The sequence below is a fragment of the Thermobia domestica genome, chromosome 10, assembly GCF_964235325.1.
Source record: "Thermobia domestica chromosome 10, izTheDome1.hap1.1, whole genome shotgun sequence".
Taxonomy (NCBI): domain Eukaryota; kingdom Metazoa; phylum Arthropoda; class Insecta; order Zygentoma; family Lepismatidae; genus Thermobia; species Thermobia domestica.
In genome coordinates this window covers 170,572,748-170,596,977 of record NC_137463.1, presented here as the reverse complement: position 1 = coordinate 170,596,977, position 24,230 = coordinate 170,572,748, and the positions used below count along the sequence as shown (strand labels likewise).

Here is a 24,230-nt window from a genome sequence, read left to right as displayed (position 1 = left end):
CAATAGGTTAACAAAATACATAATGGATTTGGATATTAATATTAACAGCGTAAGTCAATTCAAGGCAGTTTTTGTAATGTAATAGGAAATAATTGTAGATGAAAGAACATTAATATTGCAACCACATTATAACTATAAGTGTATTATAATATGAATGTGTGAATGTATCATAGTTGCTTAATACATGTAACGGACACTGTAATTGGGTTATGTAGCCTGTTGTGTCTAGAAATAAATAAATAAATTTAAAAACTGGTCCCCCGTTATAGCAGGTGTATTGACAACTATGGCGATTGCATAGAAAAGTAGAGTAAGGTCCTGTGGCTTTGTAAATAAAGTTTGGTGCTTAAAAAAAAATCACACTGTTCGGAGAAGAGGGGAAGGAAGGAAGGAAAAAATGAAATGAAATGAAATCTTTGAGTTTTACGTCCCACGGTTATGCCGATTAGGCTAAAGGAGACGGTGATAATGAGAGATGAGTGAAAATGGTGGAATGGAGAAAGTGGGAGGAAACGGGAGAACCCCGAGAAAACCCACGAGCACGGTGTTTGTCCACCACAAAGTTCACTTGGCGGGGGCTGGGATCGAACCCGGGACCCCAAGCACCAGAGGTGAACGCTCTACCACTGAGCCACCGCGCCCCCCAAGGAAGGAAGGAAGTGGCCTGTGACCTGTATGTTAGGTATCATTCCGGCGCTTGCCTATTATGGATTAGGATAACTCAGAAAAAATCACTCAAGATAACTAGCCTGAAAAAGCTTTTACACCTTTACTATCGAGTGACCGACCCTCCGGGAATCGAACCCGGAACTCCTCATACCAAAAGTGAGAGCGTAGCGACTACATCCGGAAAGACGATAGGTGCTGCTACCTAGATTCCCTTAAAAATATATATATAGAACTAGATTTATTTTTATAAGAAAGAGTATCAATGATGTGTAAGATGATATCTTTATGCTACATCAATCAATTCTGCGCTGAACAAGTATAATATTATTAAGAAAGTGTACAAATGTATTTCGAGTTAAGAAGCTTTTTTGGCGGGAGTTCGTACTTGGTAGATCCCCACGTGAGTGCACCCATGTTTCTAATCCTTCCAATAATAATAATAATAATAATAATAATAATAATAATAATAATAATAATAATAATAATAATAATAATAATAATAATAATAATAATAATAAAAAGAAGTCAATGTCATTGTTAACAAGGAGCTTTAAAAGAAAAGAGCAACGCCTAACGTAGAAAGAGATGAACATTTAAGTTAATAGTAAAATATGTAGCACTGTGAAATTTTACTAAGCCTAAATTGTAAATACGCATTACAAGTGGTGTTTTATTCATAACTAGGGAGACAATACGTCCCGTTTTCACTGGGACAGTTCGGTTTTCCCTACTATAGTTCACAGCTGCTCGAAAAGCAGCAGAGGTTTTAGCAGTTGCTTGTTTTAGCACTTCAACGTTTTTTTTTTTTTTTTTTTTTTTTTTTTTTTTTTTTTTGATAAGTAGTCAATTACTTGACGATAGAGAAAGAGAAGGATCTCTGATATCAGGTCACCGATAAAAACAAAGGTAGGCTTAAAAGTTAAAGGTTGCTACTTCAGCACCAGTAGCAATCCTAGCCACATTCTTTTCCCTTCTAACCATTTTATAGCATTTTATAGGTAGAGGAAATTTAAACGCGGAATTTTTTAACGGCAAATTTCTTATGAGCATATCGAGAGATGTTCTCAGCTTGGCATCTGGCTGACAATTCGGTATTATTAGGGTAAACAGGAATCAATTGACGGACTGACCTATTTTTCTCATTTGTCATGATTTTTTTAAAATCCCGTTTCCCTGTCCCATTCCTAGCTGAAAATTTTATGGTCACCCTATTCATAACTGCACAGTTTATTTCCGTCATTAGTTCGCGTCCTCCTTACGAGATAATCACACCTCCAGAGGATCGTGCCTCCCAGTGTGGGAACCACTACTCTAGACTATCTAAAGTTAAAGATAACTACGTAGTAGGTATCATATTTATGAACATGTTACCCACATCATGCTCAGTTTCTTATGGATAAATTATGTAATTGGTCTAGTGACAACCAGGGTGGATTGGTTTAAATCAGTATGATTTAAATCACGATTTGAATCAAGATTGAAATCACTTGATTTTTTAAAATAAAAATCGTTGATTTAAATGAAATTCCGAAATAAATTAATTTAAAGTGAAAATGAGTAAAATCCCGTTTCTGTTCCTATTATTTCGATTATGGAAAATAATAATCATAATACAATGAGACTCAAATGTATGTACAACATAGTAAGAAAACGAGTGTTTCCTGTATAGGATGATTAGGGAAAAATTCCGTTTTGAACGGGTAACGGGGAAATCCTGCTTTCTTCTCTTCGTAACGTGTTTTTTTTTTTTTTTTTTTTTTTAATTGTTAACTATTCCAATAGGAAAATCAACATGGACATTAAAGACGAACATGTTGATAAACGTTGCTGTACTTTTTCCTTAATGCTTAAGAAACAATACCCCGGTACATCAACTATTTATTGATTTTAGAAAGGCTTACGACTCGGTTAGGAGAGAAACATTAAACAACGTTCTTACACAACTTGGAATACCGAGAAAGCTAATTAGATTAATTAAGATATGTTTAAGTGAATCCCAAAGTAAAGTCCGGGTAGGAAAATTTTTGTCCACGGGCTTCCACGTCGAAAATGGCCTGAAACAAGGAGATGCGTTGTCGCCATTATTATTTAACTTTGTGCTGGAATACGCCATAAGGAAAATCAAAGATAGCAACCAGGGCCTAGAGTTGAACAGCATTCACCAGGTTATGGCATATGCTGATGATGTAAATTTAATAGGGGATGATAGGAGAACAGTTGAAATAAATGTAGAGATCTTATTAAACGCTTGCAGGGACATGGGTTTAGAAGTAAATGCAGAGACAACTAAATACATGGAAATGCGTCGGGACCGTAATACGGAAAATTGTGGAGGCGTTAAAATATTAAATAATGCTTTTGATAAAGTGGATACTTTCAAATATTTAGGATCAATATTAACAGACGAAAATCATATTCACGAAGAAATTAAATGTCGACTAAAAGCAGGGAATTCGTGTTACTACTCGGTTCAAAATCTCTTGTCGTCGCGAATTCTGTCGAGGAATTTGAAGCTTAAAATATATAAAACGATAATCATGCCTGTTGTTCTGTATGGTTGCAAAACATGGTCGCTTACTCTGAGGGAAGAACATAGACTGAAAGTATTTGAGAACAGGATCCTGAGAAGAATATTCGGACCCAAGAGGAACGAGAATGGGGAATGGCGGAAACTTCATAACGAGGAACTACATAGTTTATACGGTTTACCCAACATTGTTAGGGTCGTCAAGTCTAGGAGGCTTAGGTGGGCAGGTCATGTAGCTAGAATGGAAGAAAGTAGAAACGCTTTCAAAGTCTTGACTGGAAGACCCATAGGAAAACGACCATTAGGAAGACCTAGGCGCAGATGGGAGGATAATATTAAGATGGATCTCGCAGAGATAGGAATACAAAGTAGAAACTGGATGCAATTAGCTAAGGATAGAAGTCAGTGGAGAGCTTTTGTGAACGCGGCACTGAACCTCCGGGTTCCATAGGCCATAGAGTTAGTTAGTTAGTTAGTTAGCTTAAGAAACATTGTTTGGAATTGAAATAGGTCAACGATTGGAGATTAATTCGAACTTTAACATCGATACTATTACTTAAATCGCAAATTAACATTTAATACTAATTCCTAATGCTTTTTCTTCAGTTCGCGACTTGCATTATACGAGGAGAAAATTTGATTTAAATAAAAAAAATCAACAAAAATGATATTTTTTTAAAAAAAATAATGACTTTTTCACTTTGAGCAAAGTAATTTTACAACATTAATGAATTCGTTATATCTCAAAACTTTTTATGTGTTCATTCTAATACCATAGAATGCTAATTTTGTTGTCAGCAAGTACATATAAAATATGATAATTTAGTTTTATAGTCATTCATAAACCGTGTATGTATATTTCAATTGATGTTGTATATTGCCTAATTATAGGCTTAACGACAATGAAAATATTCTATTTGTATACTGAATATTTAATGTAACAAGTACGAACTACAGAAAATTATCTTCCAGGGTGCAGCATTGCAACAAATAATTTGACTGCGTTTGTATTACATCACAGCCAAGCCTTCTTCCAGAAAATTTTATCCGGTAGTAGTATTAAAATCTGAGTTAATGTACTCGCAGCGGCGTACCCAGAAGTTCATTAAGGAGGAAGGTTCAAACTCTCAAATTCATTTGTTTATATATATATATATATATATATATATATATATATATATATATATATATATATATATATATATATACACTCCTTGCGAACAGCATTGTGTACTAGGACACGACGTTTTCTGCACAAGTGTCATGTAATCGTAGCTTAACATGTCTGAGTTGCAGGAATAGATTACGTGTTTTTTTTTTTTTTTTTTTTAAAGTGAAAAAGAAAGAAACATATGCTTAACAAGGTTGTACATCTTTTATACAACGTCAATTTTGTCATTGTCCTTTCTTTCCTTTGCCTTTAAGAAAATGTATTTTAATTAAAAATGTGAATGAACAGGAAACTATATAATTGCAAAATCGCAAATGAAATTATGCTTGACGGGAGAAGTGGATATTTTTTTTCAGCCTAGCGCTACCATGAGCTTTGGTTTAAAAAGTTTTTGCTGCCTAAGGAATGTAATTTTAGTGGAATGTAGTTTGGAGCAACTTCTTTACAACGTTTTTCAACATCCTACTACTACAGTTTTCCAACTCCTTACGTTTCTTACTATATTTCATAAAATTAATGGCCACAGTATGAAGCCCGGTAATCCTGATGTATGAATTATAGCATGTGCAGTTAAAGAGGGTCAAGGTGAGTTGAAGTCTCCTTAACTCTTGGATATCACACACTGTCTGCTAATTATACAGGCATTGGCCTGGTTAAGAATGTTATACATACACTAAAACTTCCCATAGCTCATTGGAAATGTGCCTTACTCCGCCCTCCTCTGAAACATGAAAGATTAGTTACCTTGATGCGTATTATAACAATAAGCAGATAAACCTAACATACGGAATATATATACCTTTGAGCCCTAAAATACTGATCTCTCGGTAAACGGCCAAATGTGTGATGAGATCAGGACCTTTTTCAGGTAACGATAAACCTGAAGACCCGTTCTCTTATTAACCGGTATAGCCTTAATATTACTTGACACAAATTTTTACGAAAATACAATGAGAAAAGAGCTCAGAATTCCATTAAAAACGATAATTTAATTTTGTCGATTGCCGTTTTCAAACTTCCGCTAAAAAAAAAAAAATTACAAAATATTAATTTTGATGACATGATTTTGCCATATTTTATACTGTTAGTTTTGCTATAGGGGAACATGCGGGTGCGGAGGGTTATTCGTTTATTTATTGTCTGTTAATTACTTTTGTTTTGAATATCGTCTTTACATGAGCCAATAAAATTACGAAGACTCGTATTTGGGACTTCAAAATCGGAATATTATTATTATTATTATTATTATTATTATTATTATTATTATTATTATTATTATTATTATTATTATTATTATTATTATTATTATTATTATTATGAAATGTGATAGGGGCCTCACTTTGCTAACTAGAGCCCAAAAATGTGTTGATTGGCCGCGGATGAGAGATTAGATAACTCATCAGCTCCAACAAACAGATTGACTTTCTAGGGTAGGAATGCTTTAAGCAGAAATCCCATATTCAAGTCACGTTTATAGTAGTTCAGGCACGGTTTCTCAACGGTAGGTCGCTCATTTATGTTAATAAATATAGTTACCTCACGCCATGTGAGTTGTGGATAGCATCATATCATATGATTTATATGTTAAAAACAATATGAGTTGATGAAAACATATATGATCCACCTACGGGTATTAAGTCTATAACATTTTAACAAAAAACAGCGACGCGCTCCTCAAAAGTTTTTAAAAATTGAGTGATTTAAAAAAAAAATCCAAATGATATAATACCCTTAGGTGCAACATATATTGTTCTTCAGAGCCTGAAAGTGTTGGCAACATTGTCAAAAAAATTAAAACTGAAAAAAACTGGTTTTTCCACAGTTTTTTGACTACTTTAAGACCCTCAATGTCAAAACTTTGAATCCAACTTAATATTTAAAAAGAATAGTTTCAAACGCTTCTTGTAGCATATTTGTGGGTTGCGAACCTCGTTTTGGAAAATTTTCCCAACTTTGCCTGTTATTTATTATAATGAGTTTTGCAGTTATTTATTGTTATTTATTATTTAAATAACAACAAATAAAAGTTTTTTACTCTTTACAAAGTTTTAATAATGTACATATAATGAATAATGTGCTTTTACATATAATAACAAAATATTATAATTTTGAAAATAAATTTTAAAATTATATAATCACAGGCACGTAAACAAAATGGTTATCACTTTTACGACAATTTTACTCTTGTAAGACTAAAACTTACACTACAATTTTTTCCAAGTTAGTTACTATTTACCTTTAGCATGAGTGATAGTTGTTTATTGTATTCTAACAAAATTAGAGTTCAAAAGACAAATATTTTTAGAACTGAAAAATCCAATAAATGAATATGTTTAAAAATAAAATTAGTATTGGTTTCACAGAAAGAGTTTTAGAGAACAGGTGAAATACTTTTAGTACATTGAGATGGCAAATATAAAACCCCAATGCCACAATGATATTATGAAGAGACAGAGCAAGAAATTACAGATATGAAAAAATATAAGCTATTTATGCATTATGATCTTATGAATCCGTTAAATAATGGATATTCTATACATCAAATATTTTTCAAGAATGAGCCGCTAAAATGAATTATTTTTGAAAATTTATAAGGGAAAATTTATGTTTAATTAAGATAAAAGATTTCTTCTAACTTGTGTGAAGGGAAGGAGCTTAAGATACTAATCGCATTGCCTCTTTGTATAGCTAGGCTAATGCGTTGTACTAAAAATTGTTGGCTTCTGGCATTGCCTGATTTAGCAATCAAATTGGAACCCAGTTCTTTCAAAAATTTGTGAGCTTCTTTGCTGAAAACCCCCATAGTTTCAGTTGCGAAAGCAACGACAAGATTCTCTTCTTTCAGTTTAGAATGTTTGGAGTGTTTTCTCTTGCAGGCCACTTCAGCTGCACTACCAGCTTCGTTTTGTGTTGATGGTAAACAAGATGGTGCAAAGGTATCCACGCATGTGACATCCCATATCAACCGTTAACCCATTTTCCATGGAGTTAGGGTAATTCCATCTGGCCGCTTTCCATCTTCTCGAAACATTCCTGGTGGTTCCAAAATGCTTGGAAAATCAATGCTCGCCAGTGTTCGTTTTATTATGTTGTTCAATTCACCATGGCGTACTAATCTTCCTCCACTTTTAGTACAACTTAGTGCGTGTAACCCTTTTTCATCCATTCTGCTTTGGCATGTACAAGTAAATGTATGGCAGACATTTACCCCCAGACACAAAGCTACACATATTTGAAAAACTTTATCTAAAAAGGTACCAATTGTTTTAAATGGCGTGGCTTGCAACCAAGCACCGGTCTCTTTTTTCTGTAAAGCTTTCATACGCACAGTGTCAGTTATACTTTTAGGAATTATTTCATTATCTATTACTTCCTGTAATAATATTGCATCCCAACTTTTTTGTAATTCTTTTGTCTCAGGAATTTTACTGTTGTAGATCCACTTCCAAATTTCCAAAGCCTCATCCATGTGATGTATATCCACGTTGTCAACTGAACTATTTAAAATATTGGAGACAAGTGGACGCACCCCATGGCAAGAGGAAAGGAAAGCTGGTAGGCTCAAGTCCGATGCTTTCTGTATGTTTAGACCTCCTAGGCGGACTGGAAGGCTTGCTTGTGTCCATTGGGTTTCGTTTAGGTAATAGTTGATTATTAGCTGTAATGCCTTTTTCAAATATTTATTATTTATTATTTTCAATTTATTTATTATTTATTCAAAGTTATTTATTATTTAAATAACAATAAACAGTTTGTTATTTATTATAATGATCAATTTGAAATCTATTTTATAGACAATTGAAGTCGTATTTCTCCAACTTGCAGTTTTGGATGCAATTGAATCTTATCAAGAATGATGAAATTAAAGCTTTAATGTACAAAAATAAAGTTTAAAAAAAGAGTTGAAAAACAAAACAACCACAACAAAAAAAATAACATTTAATTTTAGAGAAAAACAAGACAAAGCGATACTTAGATTATACCTATAGCTATATCAATGTGTTTTCATTTTACATATATACTAGCTAAATCTGTGCTCTCTACACAGCACAGTATTCACATATGAGTATGAATCCCCTTGTCATTTCTCACAACATCTGTACACGTCCCTTTACAGACACAAGTGAAAGATGTCTTGATAAAAATCGGCAAGGGATACTATAAAATAGAGATTCTTTTCGATTATATTTTTTAAATATTGCACCGTTTGCAAGATTTGAACCTACTTCCGATGGAGTTTCTAATTCATGTATGATCAGTGTTTTCTTCCTTCTTACATGCAGTATGTAATAAGCAAATACATCCCATACACAACTTATTATAATGTCAGTAATATATGGTGTTCCATTTTGCAAAACACTCCAAACAATAAAGATTCATCTTAGACTGAAGAAATTGTTATCCTTCGTTTTTCATTATCATTTTGCCATGAAACAAACTCCTGAGAGATATACTATCTTCATATACAACTGTGTGGCGTTAGAATGTATAAATCGTAGGATATGATGCTTTACTATTTTAAAATTTCAAATCTTCCAGTGTACCCTTAAAAATGTAATAAGGAAATAAGGGCAATGTTTTTAAATATTAAATTAGAACTGGACAATTTACATACAATTTGGAATCTACCAGTGCAAACGACACGTTTCTAGCACTTATGTTTTTTGAGATCCCATTGTCGAAAGGATCGGAGACAAACATATAAACTTTTTTTTGGAGAAACATATAAACCTAGCATTTTAATATATAGACAAGCTGAACCAGCGCTCTCTACACAGCGCATTATTCACATAGGAGCATGAATCTCCTTGTCATTCTTCACAACATTAGTACATGTTCTTTTCCAGACACGAGTGAAAGACGTTAATCGGCAAGGTGAGGTTTTTTCGATCATTTTTTCAATATTTGGCACCGTTTGCAAAATTTGAACCTACTTCTAGTCGGAGTTCCTAACTCATGTATGATCAGTGTTTTTATTCTTCTTGCATGCAGTATGTAATAAGCAAATACATTACGTACACAATTAATTATCATGTCAGTGATATATGGTGTTTATTGAGCAAAACCCTGCAAACAATAAAGATTTATTTTACACTAGAGAAATGCTTATCCTTCATTTTTCATAATTTGGACATGAAACAAATGCCTGAGCGATATACAGCCCATGTATACAACAATGTTTTGTTGGAATGTATAACTAGGATATGATGCTTTACTTCTTTTTAAAAGGACGCCACTCACAGTCAGAGCTTATGGAAATCTGGTTTCCGTTAAATTGGCTGGTATTGTAATATGTTATGTATTTTGGTCCCCTAATGAAAAATCTCAATGAACACGAAGCTCTAAAACCCCACGGTTTTGAGATATCCGTTATTATGGTCACTTAAAGGCATACGCTTCCTCGTAAACCGAATATAATAAATAGATCTACAGTTTATCTATGAATTATGAATGAGTCTCAGTGGGGTATACTAGGGTTTTTGGGGTCGCTGATTCCGAATTCGAGGTCGGTTAATCTCCATTACGTCAGGTTCAAGGTCATTTGAAGGTCAAATCGAGAGGGAACGTTGCAAAAATCTGAACAAAAAGTACGTAAATGTTTCTTGAGTCGCTGTATTCCGATTATGTCATTCTCTTGACCCAAAAAGATTATTTCAAGATCATTGCAAGGTCATTTCAAGATCGAACTTGAAAAACTGTAGGACAAATCTGAGAAAATCATAGATAGTATTTAGGATAGCTGATTTTGAATTCGAGGTCAGTGTTAATCGAATTTACTGTTATTATTGTCCATTTAGTTTTCCAGTCACTTGCTGTGTCTTCTTCTGCAATAATTTTTTTTTCTGCATCGTACGTCTCATCGTTTTTGAACTTCAACCTTCAGTATTTCACCCTCATTTCCATCGCTGTTCATATTACGATTACCAGGATATTGTATGTATTCTAGTAGAGCTCGACTAGAATATTTGACTTGTTGTTGATGCCAAGCCCATCCTAAAAACCATAGGACACTGGTTACATGTGCGTAACAACATAATGCCCTAGCACAGGACTTACAAATAGAAAATAACAATAATACCCAAATATCGGACCACCTTCTATTTTCATGGCTGGCAATTCGTCATCATTCACTACAAAGTGCATCCAAAGCTGATATTGAGAAGCGTTTAAATCTTGAAAAGACTCTAAAACGTAACAGTCCTGGCTCAAACCTATTTCTATCAAATTGAAAAATATCAGTACCCTCATTGTTTAAATAATCCGGTATACACGAATGTGCTAATTCAACTGGATAAACACCCGAAGTAATTCGATTAAGAAAAGCAAAATCTAAATGAGGGAATTTTGGGATATCGGCTTGAATAATGTCTTGCCACATTGCATTTCTCCTTGCCAAATTCTCTGCTTCTACTCTAGCTTGCATAACATTACGATCTCGAATTTACTGTGCCAATTGTATAGTCATATCCAGCATTAATAAAAGACCACCGTATTTATTTATTATGGCACCAACAATCGAATAAGGAACTATCCCAGCACTTGTTGCGTCCGACGAACGGGAAATAAAGTAGATAACATAGATACACACACACACACACACACACACACACACATATATATATATATATATATATATATATATATATATATATATATATATATATATATATATATATAAGGTGTTAATGAACTGTACCGACTACCGACAAACTGTAAGAGGTGATTCCTCACATCAAAATAAGAGAAAAAGTTCATATGGACCTATGGCAAAAAGTGTATAGTTTCAGAGCTAGGGCTGTCCAAAATCGCGAAAAAGACAAATTTCAATAGGCCCTATTTCGAATTCCAGAAACTGTACTGTGGATGGTGGTTCTTATCAGCGTAAAGGAAGCCACGCATACACAATCGAAAAGTACATATTTTATTAAATTTCAATCGGTGTAGAGGGTATTCCCTACAAAGTGTATTTCTCAGATATGTTTTCAATAGAGTTTTCAAATATACCCTGATTTTAAGAAAAGTCCAAAGTAGGCAGGAGGTAAATCTTGAAAACAATGGACATCCAATGCTTCGGAGGGAAGGCAGAAGTTTTAGGAACCTGCAGCTCCATGTTTTGTTTTTTTTTTTTTTGTGTGTGTGTGTGTGTGTGTGTGTTCAAAATGAAGTGTAATGCGATGTATTTCGGCAAAGGTATATTTCACGTTTTTTTCACTCATAAGCGTGAAAGAAAACATCGCAGCATGCGTTTTCCCGAGTACGAGAGACCGCGCTGCTGACGAACATTAACATTTCCGACATCGCGCCAAAGGATTCCGGATTCACTGCCGTCAAGGCTTATTGTTTGCTTACCTTGGGACAGTCATAAAGCAGAACATACCTCAAAATTCGGTTGATGGCATTGTCTTAGAATGTTCTGTTAAGACCTTGCAGTAGGATTGATTACGATTCTCTGAAAGTTTTTTAGCTGCCCTAAAACCCTATCTATATGTTTCAGATTTTTCCGACGGTTTTTCAAGTTTGACCTTGAAATGACCCTGTAATGACCTTGAAATGATCTTATCGAGTCAAGAATCGGAACCAATGGCTCAAGAAACATTCATGAATATTTTTTTTTTTCAGATTTTGCAAAGTTCCCTCTCGATTTGACCTTCAAATGACCTTGAACCTGATGTGATGGAAGTTAACCGACCTCGAATTCGGAATCAGCGACCCCAAAAACCCTAGTATACCCCAGTGGAACTCGTTCATACTTCATAGGTAAACTGTAACTCTAATTATTATTTTCAGTTTACGCAGCAGCGTATGCCTTTAAGTGACGATAATAATAATCAGAGGATATCTAAAAACCGTAGGGATTTAGAGCTTCGTGCTCATTGAGACTTTTCATCAGGCGACCAAAATACACAACATACTAGAATATCAGTCAATTTAACGGAAACCGGATTTCCATAAGCTCTAAGCAGGGTCCTTTCAACCCTTTCAGTGCACCCCTAAAAATGTAATAAAGAAATAACGGCCATGTTTTTTTTTTTTTTTTAATATTCAATTAGAACCGGACAATCTACACAAAATTTAGAATCGACCGGTGAAAACGGCACGTTGCTAGCACTTGTGGTTTTCGAGATCTCATTGTGGAAAGGATTGGAGAAAACATATAAACTTTTCTTTGGAGACAAACATATAAACCTAACACTTTAATATATAGACTAGCTGAACCTACGCTGTTTACTCAGCGCATCGTTCTGTTACGACCATGAATCTAATTCCCATTGCGCATGTCTCCTTACTCACACAAGTAATGGATAGGAGACTTACAAAGGAAGTGAATTGCTATGTATAGATGGAGTGCGTTTGTACCAAATTTATAGAAGTAACACGATATCAAGCGGTTGTATTTTCAACGAACTTCGTTACTGAATTCTCTATATCTGTGTGTCTGTCTGTGTGTCTGTCTGTGTGTCTGCCTGTCCGTCTGTTTGTTATTTGCATTTTCTTTCAATTTTGAACCCTGTATTGGATAAAGCATTAAAAACTATCAGAGAAAGTTATTAAAATTTTCGCGTCACTCTTACCGTTCCCGAGATATTGGGAAAACAATTGTCGATTTCCAGAGATTTTAGAAGTCATATTTCGGGAACCGTAAGTCATAGTGAGATCATATTGGTGTTGATCAATATCTAAAAGGATGGTAAATATTTTGGTGCCAGATAGTAAGCGCTGGCCACTGTTCAACTGGCCACTGGTTTGGCCAATGGCCAGTTGTTCAGTGGTCAGCAATTAATATCGGTACCAGAATGTTTACCATACTCTTAGATATTGATTAACATCAATATCATCTCTCTATGACTTACCGTTCTCGTAATATTGGCCAAAAATGGCCAATTTCTAGATATTTAAGGGGCCAAAAATGGCAATTTCTTGATATTTAAGGAGCCATAGCTCGGGAACCATAAGTTATAGAGAGATTATGTTGATCCATACCTAAGAGAGTGGTAAATATTTTGGTGCCAGATAGTAACCGATGGCCACTGGTTTGACAGTTATCTTTCCTGTTCCATCTCTCCATTCTTTTTAAGCTCGTTCTGGCAATGCTCTTGGAGTATTCTCAACTTTTTTTTTTTTAATGAATCCATGTTCGTCCGAGTACGCCTCATTGTGTCTCTTAAGGCCTTTGAAGTTGCCAGTATGCATAGGTTTTGCGATTCAAATTTAAGCAAAGCGCCTGCAATGTTCGCCAACCCGCCATACGTAAATTTCTACTGGTTGCCTAGCACCGTAGTTTCGAGTTGCTTTTGAGTTTAACGTGTCGTTCAGCAGCGAGGCTATAGGAGACGCGGACCTACTGATTAACGTGGAATCCAAACCAAATGAGCTCCCGCCGGGAATTAGCGTATTTTCGACCTGCAACAATGTTAATCTTATGAGCTGAAAACGGCTCCTAAAATGTTGAATAGAACAATAAGGACACGGTTTTTGAAAATTTGAATGAGAACTTTACAAGCTACACAAAATTTGGAATGGTATCTAACATATAGGTCCCAGGCGCGCTTTCTTCCTTCCCCAATCCTTTCTTTCTATCTTCCCTTTCCTCGGGTAGTGTCATTGTCGAGGGACGTCATCCCTCATACTTGACAGACTAAGATGGTCATAGATGCCGAAAGCCCAGAAATCTAATTCCTAATTCTAATCTTTCTTTTATAAAGAACATTTGGTTCGATCACTTTCTTTTTTTTCTGAAAATGTTGGTGGAAGTATTTTACAACTAGTTATCATCTTTTCGGGTGCAGAACAATACCCGTTCAATATTACAAACTGTAGACGTATCTTCTTGTAGTATTGGACTCGCTCCCAAGGCTTGGACCCCTCCCAGCAAAAAGTTCTGGTCATGCGTCTCCCTACCTTTTCAGATCCACTTTTGCCCCTGTATGTAGTACAACACTATTAGCGATTAACAGGAAAAATTGTTCAAATATGAGATATACCAAACAATAAACCTCTTTAGGGTAAACAAAATAGTATGCATGAGTGTAAAACTTCAAGTCAACTGATAAAAAAAAAAGTATTTTTTTTTATAAAAATAAAAATTGATATTGTACTAGAACCATGCTCCGTAGTGTGGAGAAACTGATACTTGAAATATATTCTCATTAAGGTCTTCATTATGAAAAGTTAATGACATAAAACATAAAATTATCATTAACTTCTTAATTTTAATTTATGCTTAAGTAAAATATTATTCATAGTTAAGACATGCATCAGTCGATAGTTCCCATCAAGCTGAGAAATATGAGGAGCTTGGGAGAAAATTCTCCTGCAAAGTTTTTGAGAAAATTGAAAAAAATTAAATTATGGTGCATAGTTTTTGAGGAAATCAGAAAACAATTAAATTTTCATGCACAGATTCTGAAGAAAACGAAAAAATAAATTCTCATGCATTGTTTCTGAGAAAATCAAAAAATTTAATTCCTCATGCGTAGTTTTTGAGAAAATCCAAAATATAAATTCTTGTGCATAGTTTTTGAGGAATTTAAAAAATAAACTATCGTCCATAGTTTTTGAGAAAATCGAAAAAAATATCATGTATAGTTTTTGGAAAAATCGAAAAAACAAATTCTCATGCATTGTTTTTGAGAAAATTGAAAATATTTAAATTATCATATATAGTTTCTGAGAAATTCAAAAAATATAAATTCTCGTGCATAGCTTTTGAGAAAATTGCAAATCTAAATTCTCATGCATTCTTTTGAGAAAATTGAAAAATTTAAATCCTCATACGTAGGTTTTGAGGAAATCAAAAATATAAATTCTCGTGTATAGTTTTTGAGAAAATCGAAAAATTTAAATTCCCACGCATAGTCTTTGAGAAAATTGAAAAAATTAATTTCTCATCATAATTTTTGAGACAATCGAAAAAAAAACTTTTATGGCGCTAAAAATTATATCATTTATTGCCAATACTAACTGGCAGTTTTGTTGAGCTGGAACGGATTGTTTATTTATATACTGTATTTATTGCTTATTTGTCTTTCATTATTACGATGTCACACACATCTTTAAGCACGTACCATATTATTAATGAGGATTAAATTCTTTCCAAAGAAAACATAATTTTTGCGAGGTGTACTTGAGAAACTGATACGCCTATTAATTTCAATTCTTACTCAGGTCTCAGAATTAACCACATAAACACATATAAACAAACACTCACATATCATGTAAATATTGATGTACGTGCATTTTGAGTGTTTTTTCTCCTCCTCCATATTACGTGATTTAGTGAATTCAAAGTATTACAGTTATGAAGAATGCCCGCATTTGTCCACGTAACTAACTGTCCCACCCGATCCAAACACCGTTGCCAACACTGGTGGCACCCTCTTAACATACTTAACAAACCATATTCACCCAAAGAGTAATTGAAACAAGTGTATTGTAATCATATGTTATGTATGGATTATGCATTTGACCTACTACTTTAAGTGGTTAGTAACTCATTATAGTTTGACGTAACTGGCCATCTGATGCGGGTTAAGTGCCAAATAAAAGCAACAAAGCTTTCAGGTTTTGTTTTCAGTTTTGTCTTGTGTTGGGATTCCAATCCTCATCTTTAGTTTAACAAGTTCAAAAATATATTAATCTGTGCTTTACAAAGCGACATAGGAATGTTCAAATACTTTGTGTGAGAAATTTAAAGGAAATAAATTGAACAATGAATTTTCTATGTTTTGCATTTGTTCTCATAATCTTCCACAGTTCTGTGGTGGCACCAGCAAGGATCGATGAAAATTTCCTTGCAAGAGATGTACCGGTACCTAACATTAATGCTTCGAAAGATTCAGATGAACATTTTCAAACTGAAGACACTTCAAGAGTCGAATATACCGGTTACATGTTGTTCAATGTAACAATGAGAAGTAAAGAACAGGCAAAAACAGTGTATAAACTCTCTAGATGGGATGGTGTTCATTTTTGGACTATTCACAGATACACATCCACTGTAGGAGAAGGCTATGCACATATTTTACTGGCACCATTTGTTATTGAAAACGTTACCTCTTTGTTTGACTCCATGAACATATCATATAGAGTAATGATAGAAGATGTCCAGGTGAGTTAATGTTTTTTATTTTTTTTAATTAGTATTCACTATTTCTTTAGTTGTTTGTTATCTGAAGTGTTTAAAGATATAATTTTGTTTTGAATGATATTTTAGTAAATTAAATTTAAAGTTGGCAACATATTAGTCCATGTAGAAATAATATATTTAGACGAAACGTTCTAAAATTGTTCAAAACGTTTCTTAGTCTCGTTTAAGATAACAAAGATTGTTCCTACAGTGGACAGCGAGATTTTATGACAACACAACACAAAGAATAGAAGATACGGACCACAGCACTAAGCTTTTATATTCACTTCTAAAACTGAATCTAGGCGTCCTACAGTTATTACGGAAACATTTGTTTACGAAATATAACCAAAATTACATTAGGCGTTTTCGGAAAACTGTCCGGAACAACGCCCCAACAAGAACAAACTACCCCGTGTGAGCTTTTCCAATCAAAATTATTTATGTAGGGTACCAAAGAGTTCTTAATGAAATATTTGTGTATTAAATATACACAAATTTGTTTGGGTTGTTCTTGGGAAAATCACCCGAAAAAAACTCAAAAGTAAATTAAAAATAAAAGTAAAAGTAAAGTAAAGAAAACCTGTAGTTTTTCATCGTGTCGCCACGTTTGGCCTAATCCTCGTTTCGCCTAACCAATTATCAGACACTTTTATGACAGATAAATGATAAGATTTGTGTCCGCCATTTTAGGCGAAAAAAGGATCCTCGTTTGACCTAATCCTCGTTACACCTAAAATGGCGGAGAGTAAGAAAAATTGTGGAAATTCAACTAGAGGGAAATTATGTAAGAGAAAATTCCCTAGTTTATAAAGAGTTAAGAAATGCAAAACATATAGATTAATATTACATTAACTATTTTCGAGGAGTTGGGACTAGCAAAACTCCTTTATGTATTTACTAGGACCATGGATATATACGATTATATATGAGTAGGCGAATAGCAAAACCCTTTAAATTCACATTTTAAAATTTGTGACAAACCGAGAAAAAACTGTTTAAACATGTCATAATTGTAAAATAACATTAGAAACTAGAGAACATTAAAAAATTAAGAATAATGTGAGTGTTGGTCTGTCGAAAGCTGTATAATCATACTAGTCTGTGAATTGCATTATTGAAGAAAATAGTTTGGGTTTAACAGGTTTTGCGTATGTAAATGTAAATAACAGCTTTTGCATCTGGGCGAGCGGCCATTTTTGTTGAGGCTCAAGATACAAAACCTATCAAAAAGAAAGGGAGTCAGAGTCAGAAATCAGTATTATGCCTACTAAAATATTGGGGGGGGGGGAATGCATTATCAACTATACATTGCACAAGATTGGCACAAATGAATATGGATACATAAATGCTACATTAATTTTGTTCTAAATTGAAAACAATGGATTCAAATGTGCAAAAAATTGAATTATGTAACCTCCTGTCCATCATCATCTACTAAATGGAAATCCATATCGTCGTCGTCCTCTGGTGCATCACCATTTTCTCGGTTTTCTATTCCTCAAAACCCTCTTTGTAAAACGTGAGCTTTGAGCTGCTTTCAATCGTTAAACCCTTCGTAACTACAAGCGGAGTTAATTATACCTATCACTATATATTTCTAAACTGAATGACTATATTTTGGAAGAGTTTGTAACCTTTTATGGATTAACATAGGGTGAAAAATTATTTACCAATTATCCCAATATATGAATTTGAAATATAGCAAAACAAAATGTGCAAATGTTGAGTTTGAGCAAAACAGTGGCAAAAAGAGAATCACAAATGGTAAATAAGTGGCAAAATTTTTTAAACATGTTTTACCAGAAGCATGTTATAATTTTGAATGATAATTGACACGAGACATTTTAAGAAAGAGGTTCTGCTGAAGCTGAAGAGACCGTTTAGAGAAGAACCTAATCCAACAATGTTCTGTTCAAAGTAAAGAGTTACTCTGAAATACAAAACAAACGACTTTTAATCATAGATAGTCCACTCACCTTGTCTTTTTGGCTACATTTCGTTTCCAGTTTTTCATGTGTCTTGTACGTTTTCTAGACAATTTTGGTGTTGTCTGATAACAAAATTATGTTCATCACTGCTTAGAGAATCGTTTTCTTTCGATTTTGCGTGCATTCTTCGAATTTGTATTTCTCAGTTCTTCACATAGTAGGGAATATTTTTTTTTTCGAAAAATTTCCCTCCAGTTTTATCTCCACGATTTTCTTATAGCCTACCATTTTAGGCAAAACGAGGATTGTGCCAAACGAGTATCCTTATTTCGCCTAAAATGGCGGACATAAAGCTTATCTTATATCTGTCATAAAAGTGTTAGATAATTGGTTAGGCGGAACGAGGATTAGGCCAAACGATGCAAGATCATTTTTCATGGTTATCGAATTATGCTAAAATATAGAATTGTTAACGAAACTTATTTTTATAAAATATGAATAAAATCGCCTGAGTAGTTTTTGAAAAAAGTCGCCTGTATAGAGTCCACTTCAAAGAGCATATTGTTTCTTCTTTTTAATTTTTCCTAGAGAAGCGGCATATCATATATCAGGTTATAAAACATAAACAAACTCCCTTTTTTTTTTTTTTTTTTTTGAAACAATTTTTAATTGTCATTCCTCAGTAAACTACCCTTACTGTTAAATGTAAGCAGAAATTTAAAAAAAGAAAAACTTCAGAATCTTGTTTAAATCTTAAGTTTAAAATTTGGTCCAACTTCGTTAAACGATATACGCCTACGCGAGTGAACATAAGATATGGACGAACGGACGGAACAACAGACGAACAGATATGGAGAAACTGCTTTGTCAGTCTGTAGGGGACCATGAAACATATAAATCAATTAAAATCTCCTAGCGTCCTACATATAGTACAATGATGTTTCTAAGGATGCCTTGTGAACAAGAAATTATTGTGCAGTAAACAAATTGTATGTAAGAATAGACTGATGTCTTAAAAAACCAACAACACAAATCTAAACAATTTACAGCATATATTTTTATTTAAAATATTACATTATTTGACGAGACATGTTACTCAGTTCTCAATACCAGCTTCACGATCCCTTGAAACGCCACACTTCAGTGTTCGCATGTCAACATTAAAAAACAACTTTTTATCTAAAACTACCATCTCGTGTATACAATTCTAAAAACATTAATACAGTGTTCAAAAACATTAACGTCCTAGTGGTAGGACGCTAGGAACAAATGGGTAATCTACTCAGGCAATTTTTTGCTGTGTATAAATTTGAGAAGGCTGCAGAACATTTGAGGGGAGTTAATATTAGTTATGTAGGCTAGTTATTCATACAATTAACTAGCTAGTTTGGAATTTATTGACTTTGTCAGTTCTGATGCTATATGGGACTTGGTCTATAATTGTATGTAAGATTTGTACTACATGGTATCTACTGGGAGACAAACTAGGTATCCTGTACCATAAGTAGGAAAAGAATCATGTTGCCCCAAGGATTGCACTCACTATGAACAACTTAATCTAAATATTTTAGGTTTCTAAACTTGCAAAAGATAAAACCAATGTTTTGAGTTCTCTCATTTACTTCCTAAACATAACTTTCGTTCTAGCTCCTAATTGCCGTATATTTTTGATTCTTGGTGGTCAAGTGGCATAAGGCGTGATTTTGTACGTACACACAGTCCTAGCTTAAATTTTCGGTGAGGAATACTTACCTAAGTAGTAATTTATAGTCCACGTTAAGCAGTAGGCCCTGAATCATATATTCTCAGTGCTCAAAGGGATGCTCAACTCCAATGAATTAAGCAACTGTAGTATAACATTTGTGATAAGTGATCAGATAAGGACTTGTATTGTTTTATACGCCCTTTCTTCGACGTCCGTATTATTTGAAATGGTAACATAACACATTTTTTTATTTAAAAAAAATGTTGATGGAAGGGTGTAAATCAGACATTAAGTATGGGGGATTCAGGAGTAAAATAAATCAGCAGGTGTTAGTGTTAATAATACGAGCAAACCATTAGAATATTAAGACTAGTGTGAATGTACTGTCTGGAGACAAGTTTTAACTCTTTACCAAGGTGCAATAGGGGAAGCAGGTCTTCTAAATAGAATAGGGGTGTATACGTATCTTTAATAATAACAAAATAATGTGTGTCTGGATGTGAGTGTAGGTCCTTAAAATAGTAGGACTGAGTCAATTAAAAATAAGATATTGACAGAAATAACACTTACGCTTAATATTCATCAAAATATGATCCTCCTACATCCACACACCGCTGCCAGCGGGATTTCCAGTTTTCATACGCTTCCAGGAAGGCGAAAACTGGAATGCTGTTCAGCTGCTGTTGTAATGCTTCCACCGAGCAGTGATGATGCTCTTTCAGGGTGGTTTTGAGGCGGGGGAAGAGGAAAAAGTCTGGTGGGACAAGGTCGGGACTGTAGAGTGGCTGAGGCAAGGTTGCAATGTTATATTGGGCCAGATACGCCACCACTCGGAAGGCTGTGTGGCTCGGCGCATTGTCATGATGCAGTCGCCAGGAGTTGGCGATGGCTGGGCGGACGCGGACGATGCGTTTCCTCAGCCGTTCCAGGACCTGGAGATAAAAAAACTGCACTGTCCGTGTGGAACAAATTTCCTGTGGATCACTCCTTGTGAATCGAAAAAGTAAATGAGCATGCTTTTCACTTTTGATTTTGTCATGCGCGCCTTTTTGAGGCGTGGGGAATTTCGGGTGTGCCATTCCGCGCTTTGACGTTTGGTCGCAGGGTCATACTCAAACGTCCACGTCTCATCCCCGGTCATCATATTGTCTAACAACTTTGGATTTTCACTCACTTCTTCGAGAAGGTCCTGGCAGATCCGTTTGCGAAGATCCTTTTGCTCGCCTGTCAGCACTCGCGGCACCAACTTTGCACAAATTTTCCTCACTTGCAATTATTCGTGCACAATTTCGTGAACTTGGGTTTTAGCAATGACAAGTTCATCGGCAATCATGCGAACAGTTAATCTTCGGTCACTGTCCAGCAAATTCTTCACTCTTGCAACATTTTCCTTCGTTTTGGAGCTCGAAGGTCGTCCTGACCGTGCAGCATCTTCAACTTCTCCTCTCCCCTCCCTAAACAGCTTGTGCCACTCAAACACACTCGATCTTCGAATGGCGTTATCACCGTACGCGGGATTGACCATTTCATGAGTCTCTTTCCTAGTTTTACCGAGCTTCACGCAAAATTTGATGGCGTAACGCTGTTCCAAAAGATTGGCCATGACGCAGCGTGACGAGGGCCACTCGTAGAGGTTACGATGACGAGCGATCTTTACCCTGCTATGGCTGGCAGCCGACTGGTGCTGCTTCCTGTCTTTCCTTAGACCCACCTCAACCAACAACAGGTGGACTAACCGCCGTCAGTCTGTAAAGAGAAAAGAAAAAATCAGTCCTACTACTTTAAGGACTGACCCTGTATGTGTATCTGTCTGTCATCAAATTTTCCCACAGAAAGGGATCACTTAGAGTCACCAAATATGCAGATCATCTATGCTTGTAGGAAGCCACTTTAAAAAAAAAATCGGCTCGGGGAGGAATTTACAAGGAGTTGGGGTAAATTCACGTCTCTCGCAGTTTCTAAGAACATTTTGCCTGTATGCAACACTCATTAAATGCTCGGTGTACAGCCTTACATAACAGCGAAGGATAAATATTCGGACAATGAACTTTCCTTTTTTTATTAAACGATACTACTTAAATAAAAGACATCGTACCAAATTTCATATTTCCTCCCGGGTGAAAATGTCTGATTTCTCCACTAGTGCAAACTGTACATGGGAAACTGAAAGTTGAATATCTGAAATGTGTTAATCGATTGAGATTTAAGATTAGAAATATTACGTATGACCGAAGAGGTCATCATAGTAAAATTGGATTCCATATTTGCTTACTTGGATAACAACCATAAGCAAAATGTACCAAAGAAAAGTAAAGTTTTGAAAAATTACCCAAAACTGAATAAATTAAACGTTTTCTCCAGAAGAAATTCTAGACCCTTCTTTCCGGAAATTGAAATTTTAAAATGAATGCACACGGGCACATCAATTAAAGAGATTCAATGATAAAGTAATTGGATATGTTTAAGTTTTCAGGAAAGATTTATATTCTACTTACAAGGGATATGTCGGCAATTCGGCAGTTTCCATCAAGACAAACAAAAGAAGCTCTGTAGCTCTTTGTCTGGGAACAATGCAAGGGGAATTTAAATACTAACAACTTTAGAACGTTATCCGACCAAACAATTGGCCGTTTTTAAGAATATAATATTCACAGAGCAACAAATATTATTTCAAAAGTTCTAACGAGTTCTTCACTCCTATTATGATTATGAATTTGACAAGGATGCTCTAGCATCAAGAGCACCCAAGCACAAAGTAACTATGCATATAGTCACTTTAAAGTTTCAAAATGCATTATATGATCGATGGGAGTAAGAAACACACTCAAAAAAGATGTGTTGTAGAGAACAGAAATAGTCTGATTTCTTAAGATAAGCACTATTAATATTTAAGAGATCCCGTATCACTGCGCATAGAACCTGATCGTTGGGTAATCCTTCGAAGCAAGGATGAATGTCAGAGCTAACCATTACGGTAGAGCGTTTTGCACTTTTATTGGAAATTGGATGACGGCTAATGCGGAAAAAGTGCCATTAGTGGCACCGACCATACTGATTTTTATTTATTATTATTTTTTTTTTTTTTTGGACAACCCGTTACCCTGCCCCAAGGGACTTAAAGTTTTTTAAGTGTTTGGTTAGGCAACACGCACAACACCAATGACAGAAAAGCTACTTGTAGTCGTTTTTAGACTTACCTGATGGCTATAATACAATTATTTTATTAAAAGAAACTTGTAGCAATACCAGTAAATAATTTTAAAATGTTTATGAGTGAAAGTACAGCCATATTAGCTCAGTTGTTGGAATTAATGTCCAGATTTTGTTTGGAATGCCACGTTAACGATGATTATAGGCATAGCCCTTGATATAACACGATTTTATTTGTGCAACTCTTCGCTTATTTTACTCTGTACGCAAAATAACCCAGAACTCACCACGGAGAGGTGGTTGCAAATCAAGTTCCGCCCACCCACCGACCCATTAGGCATACGTTGACATTTGACCTTAGGTCACGTAGTTCTTCTTGGTCTCGAAGCGGGGCATTCTTGTTCTAGACTTCAGTTTCGCTCTAACGTAGATATCGCTTGCGTTCTGGCCGCACTTTTTCGACACTTTCTCGGACACCAGCTTTACTGTGCGTTCCACAGCTTGACTATGTCAAGGGAAGTTATTGTTAGAGTAGCTGAAGATCGGATGTTTTCTTCAAGCGGCGGCTTGGTTAGACATTTAGGCCAATTAATGATGTCGTAGTAATTTTCAGCTGTAAAGTTTAATTTCGGAAAATGAAGTCACGTGGGTGGCTTGATCTCAGAGTCTTCTGGTTGCGGCACTTTCTTTATCCTTCTCCAGCCTAAGGTTCGAATATGCGGATTTTCATCTCCTGTCATCGCTATCAGCAGGTTTTCATGATGAGCGTAGTATCCGTTTGTTTGTAGAACAGAATGAACTATGTGTTGTAGATTTTCTGGCAGAAAACGTGATAGCTTAACTATGCTAAACAGATGCATGGCGCCCACTTCGCACGAAGGATTTCGCCGTATTGAAAACCAGACGGGAGCGTATACTTTAATAATGTACTGGTAAAGTAGACACAAACT

General features: G+C 35.0%; 1 protein-coding gene across 1 annotated transcript in view; it reads left to right on the top strand.

Annotated features, from left to right (window-relative positions):
• The first annotated feature begins 15,961 nt into the window (after positions 1-15,961).
• Positions 15,962-24,230, top strand: part of LOC145661670 (uncharacterized) — a 124,552-nt gene continuing 116,283 nt past the window's right edge. Inside the window, exon 1 of the mRNA XM_081726996.1 lies at positions 15,962-16,476. Coding sequence (XP_081583122.1) covers positions 16,078-16,476 — 399 coding nt within the window. The 5' untranslated portion in view covers positions 15,962-16,077. The remainder of the gene's footprint in view (positions 16,477-24,230) is intronic.